We start from the raw sequence: 4919 nt of genomic DNA, 5'->3' as shown, positions 1-4919 counted from the left end.
CCCCCCCAAAAAATACCCTCCACCACTTCAGTCCACACCGCTTACGGTGTGGAGCTCATCCTCTGACTGCCACTCCATGCTCAGTATTTCAGCATGGTTTCTTCAGAAAACCTTAGCACCTTTGCGAGCTGATGGCTTACCATTTTGAGAGAGGTTTTGCCCAGCCCCACCAGAGTAATTCTCCATCTCAAGCACAACAGGTCTCTTACTGACAGCAGGTGCAGCCATTTGAGGTGTTGTCTCCTCCAGCATCTATCAAACATCCTCCAAAACAAAGAAAGGATCAAAAATTGACATTTTAAGTCAATTTTTAAAGTCACATTTTAAAGGGTTTTACTGGGCCAGGGCCACGGTGCTTAGCAGGACCAGAGCAGCCTTTGTTCTCTGCTGGTGCGGTGATGGAGACCACTCCTGCCTTCCTGCCCAAAGAGCACCAAGGAGAAGCCCCTGTGTGTTGGATTTACCATGAAGCAAGGAAGGCAGCTTTATTCTTTCTCTGATCTTCCTGAGGAACACTGACCTTGTCCTTCCTGATAAAATTTTGAGTAGGGAGTAAGCTTTAGGCAAAAGGTGTTGTAGCATTTTTTGTATGTGGTTTCTTCCCCACTGCGCTTTTTAGGAAGATAAATACCCATTGCTGTGTTTGCTCAAGGAGACCTCACTTACCATGAGCCCTCCGTCAAGAAGAAGCTAAAGCACCTGCTCAACATGAGCTGCCCCAGGGCTTAAATGCTGTTTCCCTTGTGCATAAAACTAGTACGTGCTTATCCCTGCAGAGCTGGGCCAGGACACTTCAGACCTTACTGGGCTAGGCCCCACACACCTCGTTTTCACGCTGAAATTAAATGCGTCGGTGTGGGTCTTCACAGTGTAGCCGGGATAGTGGGTGTAGGACAGCCGGGGTGGGTGCAGGAGTACATGTAAAACGGGGTGTTTTCTGTCACACATGATTCCCACCCCTGATAAAATAAGCTAAACCTGCTAGAGCAGGGTTGGTCCCACAAGTTGTATCACATCCCAGCACCGAGAGGGTGGTCATGGTCCTTCCTTCTCCTGAGGAAAGAAAAGCATTGTCCTACACATATGTAAAAGACATGTCGAGGTGGTGCTGAGGAACATGGTTCAGCGGTGACCTGGCAGTGCTGGGGGAAAGGTTGGACTTGATCTTAAAGGCCTTTTCCAACCAATACGATTCTGTGATTCTTCACTCACCATAAACCCCAAGTGGAAGCAAACTCCCTAACTTTGTGTGCAAGCTACCAGCCCACAGTGCCTTCTCTCCAATGCTATTTTTCATGTCCAACAAAAGCATCCCTCCTCCACGCAGCTCTGCGGTGGAGAGGAACAGTAGATGCGAAGACTTCGGCCAGCTGCCGAGTAATTGCGGGAGCCTTTTTTTGGTTCCCCTCCCCACTCCCTCGCCGTATCCTCCCCCTTCCCGCCAGCTGGCACGTCAGCAGGGCAGCCTCTGCTGAAGTGAGCACTAGGGTGAACCCAGCGCTGGAGCATTTTGCTGCAAAAAATACAGCAGCTTCATGCTGCAGTGGAGCTCCTTGTCTTGCTGTCGGGCATTACTGCAGTTCGGGTGTCAAGTTAGCTGTTTGGGTCGGGATTGCAGGTCTGTGCCCGGCTCAGTGTGTGGAAGAGCTGCATGTCATGTGGCAGGATGGTGTGGGAGGTGTTCCTGGCATTTCAGGCAGTTCTCATCCTCCTCCCTCTCTCGGCTGTGCCGCTGCTGCCCACACGTGGGAAGGAGCAGGCTGGTGAGAAGCTTGGGATGGTGGCACCTCCTGCCTGCCAGTGACTGAGGGTTGTGGCCTTGAAGATCACTTCCAAGACACTGATGTGTCTCCATCCCCACCGGTGTGAAGATGCCAATAAAGTGTCTGGTGGCAGCAGCCTGGCTCTCAGTGGCCTTCAAGCAGTGCGCAAGAGATGGCATTTCCACGCTGTGGCAAGGTCTTCCTCAGCATGTTGCTCTTTGGGTGGTTTCTTGGCATCCTTTTGAAGAGTGATGCACTTGGTTGCCACGGAGCAAACCCAGAAGCAGAAGAACAGCAGGAGGAATGGGAGGGGGGAAATGCAAGTAGAATTCTGTGGATTGGGTCCAACTGAGCCTTTACTAGCACTGATGGCTGCCGGTGTGGCACACAGTGGGGAATGATGGGCCACAGGGCTCCCTCTTGAGCAGGAGTCCAGGGAAACAGGGAAATGAATCTCCTGAAAATGTCCTGAGCCTCAGTAATCAGTTGGTACTGATGGCTTTAAGAGCTCTGAAGCATGTTGGACAAAGCTTAGTCTCATGGTTTTGTCCACATGCATCATGGTCCCTGGCACAGATTAAAACACTGGATTTGGGCTTCGCTGCAGAGTATTTGGGCAAAAAGTATCCTTCTTTCTGAGGCAAATCTTTAATTAAAAAAACCCATTTTTTTTCTTTCTGAGTCAGTGGTTGCTGAAAATTGAAATCAGGGCTGATTAGTCTCTTGGTTTTTTTAACGTACTAAGAAAGCCCTAAAACAGATAGTGTTGGGCCACAGAGGGCTGTTACAGCAGCACACGGTCCTGGGTGTGGTCCCTCCAGCAAAGCACGCTCTGCCATCATCCCAGCGTTGTCAGGAGGGTTTTCATTGCAGGAACCTCTGTTCCAAACATACAGCCCACCTGCACACCCCAAATAAACTGAGCCGTACGTCAAGAAACACCTCTCTTCCTTCTCTTTCTTCACTTTTTGCTTTCCCTCCTGCCCTTTTCCAGAAGGAGAGTGACTGCTTTTGATTTGTGGGGCAACTGAGTACCCCCTGGTACGATGGCTGACGTGGTGCCTTTGCTCACAGGGTGTTGTCAAGCTTTTACATGTCTGTAAAAGTATGAGACTCTCGTGTTTCTCCTTTTCTTCCTCTTCTTTGTCAGCCCTTTGCTCGTCTGCTGGGATTTTCCAGGCAAGCATTCGGATGACACAGCCAGCACGTGGGAACATTGGGAAGTAGTCCAGAGGCTGAGACTTTTGCTACTACATTTGAGGGATCTCTTGAGTGGGTTGTGTGTCGGAAAGCTCAGCTCCAGCTGTTTCTTTGTAGAGAAACAAGGACAGGCAGTTCTGCCGAGTCCTCTTCTTGCTGCTTTGCGAGAAACAGCTTAGTGTCTCTTCCAGGACTTCCTGTGGGTAACACCTAGATGCTGCTGCAGGTCTTGTGTGTGGGATGGGACAGAAGGTGTCCCTGGTCCGTAAGAAGCCTGTGTTTTGTGACACTGTTTTCCCCCATTGTGCAAATGTAATTTCAATACGAATAGTGTCTTTTGCTCTTATGTCAAGCTCTTGCTGAGGTTATCGTGAGATGAGACATTCTGGTTCACAGCAGCTGACTCGTGTGGCTCATAGGATGATGTGTTTTGTTGCTTTTGCCTCAGAGATGATGTTTTCACATCCAATCTATAGAGTTGGGTCCATCAAGGCGTATCTGTACATGAAATAGTTTTGTAAATCAGTTTATTGGACTCAGCCTGGATTTCAATATAGGGGATGGAATTTACGAGGTGAATAGTGACAGAATGGGAAGGGTCTCCCTTTCTGGTTTCATAAAAACCTTCCAGAAATGGTTGGAGCATTTATGCCATCTCTGTTCCCCATTTTTAAGGTGTCCACCCAGCTCTGAACTCAAGTTTCCTAAGTTTAGAGAACTGATCTGTATTATTAGCGAGTGCTCCTTTGAGTTACGTTACTCCTGCCTTCAAGTGGTCATTTATGCTGTGGCTCTTCTCCTTGCAGGGTCGTGATTACTGTTCAGAAGAGGAGGATGTCACATAGTGCCAATTCAGCCACTCGCACCAGGAATACTACTGTGTAAATAGATTCCAACCCAATCGAGACCTTTTGGAAGTCTTCTTGAGTGAACAGCACTACATACCAGAAGAAGATCATTTCCACATTATATGCTCCATCCAGTTACAGTGTTTCTAAATGAACAGATGAGGAATATTGCTAAGAACTCGTAAGGAACTGTTTTCATTGCTGCTAGTTAAAACTTGTTGCAACTTCTCACTTTTTTCTGTGTCCAGATACGCAGCAAATCCTTAAAGTTAATCCAAAAGACGTTGATTTTATTGAGGCTTCTGGCCTGTTTTCTATCAGATGAGGTAGTGTTACACAAAGCTTCCATAAGTGAACATTCAAGCATCTAAGAAACACCCTTAAGCTGTCTATCAGTCCACATTCAGGCCGGAGCACTTAGTAATGCTGGTGATTTGGAGATGGGGTGTTCTTGCCATGGCAGGCCTTGTTTCCGTGCTGAGAAGAAGCTGGGAAACTATTATCCGTTAAAAGCATGTTATCACTGAAATACTGGAAGTGACGCAGGAGCAGGAATTTGTATTTTAAGAGGAAAAAGAGTTTCATTTAATAGGTATCTTGATCAAGGACTAAGCTTGCAGTATTGGCTTTGCTGAGCACGAATGGGAGTGTGATCACAATCATTTTGAATCTCTTTTTTTCTAAGAAAATAAACATTTTACTGTTTTTATGTATTCTCGTCTTTTACCATTCCTACAACACGATGTTTTCAGAGTCTGGGGGTGAGGCAGGCCAAACTAGCACATAGATGAGTCTGTGGACCTAACCTCTTAAACCAGCTCGGTGCCAACTGGGGGTGTCTGTTGCGTGACCTGTAGAGTTTATTTTTCCATAGTATGTGGAGAAGATACTACCTTCTCAAAAGCAGAATGTAATTTTTTTATTGAACGTTGTAATGAGTGAAAAAAACCCCCACAAACAAAAAACTAAGGGGCAAAAAAAAAATGACACCTTTTGTATTTATTGTTTCAAAGGAGGTTGTTACCTCTGCTGGTATTTCTTCTTGCTTTGGCACCATATGAGGGTCAAGTTTGCACTGCACCCCGTGGAGAAACTTTGTCTGGACACA

The 4919-nt window shown here is 47.1% G+C and overlaps 1 protein-coding gene across 1 annotated transcript in view; it reads left to right on the top strand.

Annotated features, from left to right (window-relative positions):
* LOC104495627 overlaps positions 1–4524 on the top strand; it is a gene marked incomplete at its 5' end in the record, with an annotated part of 15215 nt that extends 10691 nt beyond the window's left edge. Inside the window, one exon of the mRNA XM_010138614.1 lies at positions 3770–4524. Coding sequence (XP_010136916.1) covers positions 3770–3808 — 39 coding nt within the window. The remainder of the gene's footprint in view (positions 1–3769) is intronic.
* Positions 4525–4919: the final 395 nt, after the last annotated feature.

Source organism: Buceros rhinoceros, unplaced genomic scaffold, assembly GCF_000710305.1.
Source record: "Buceros rhinoceros silvestris isolate BGI_N320 unplaced genomic scaffold, ASM71030v1 scaffold30486, whole genome shotgun sequence".
Taxonomy (NCBI): Eukaryota; Metazoa; Chordata; class Aves; order Bucerotiformes; family Bucerotidae; genus Buceros; species Buceros rhinoceros.
Note: the sequence above shows the minus strand (reverse complement) of the source record. Positions and strands in the feature narration are given on the sequence as shown.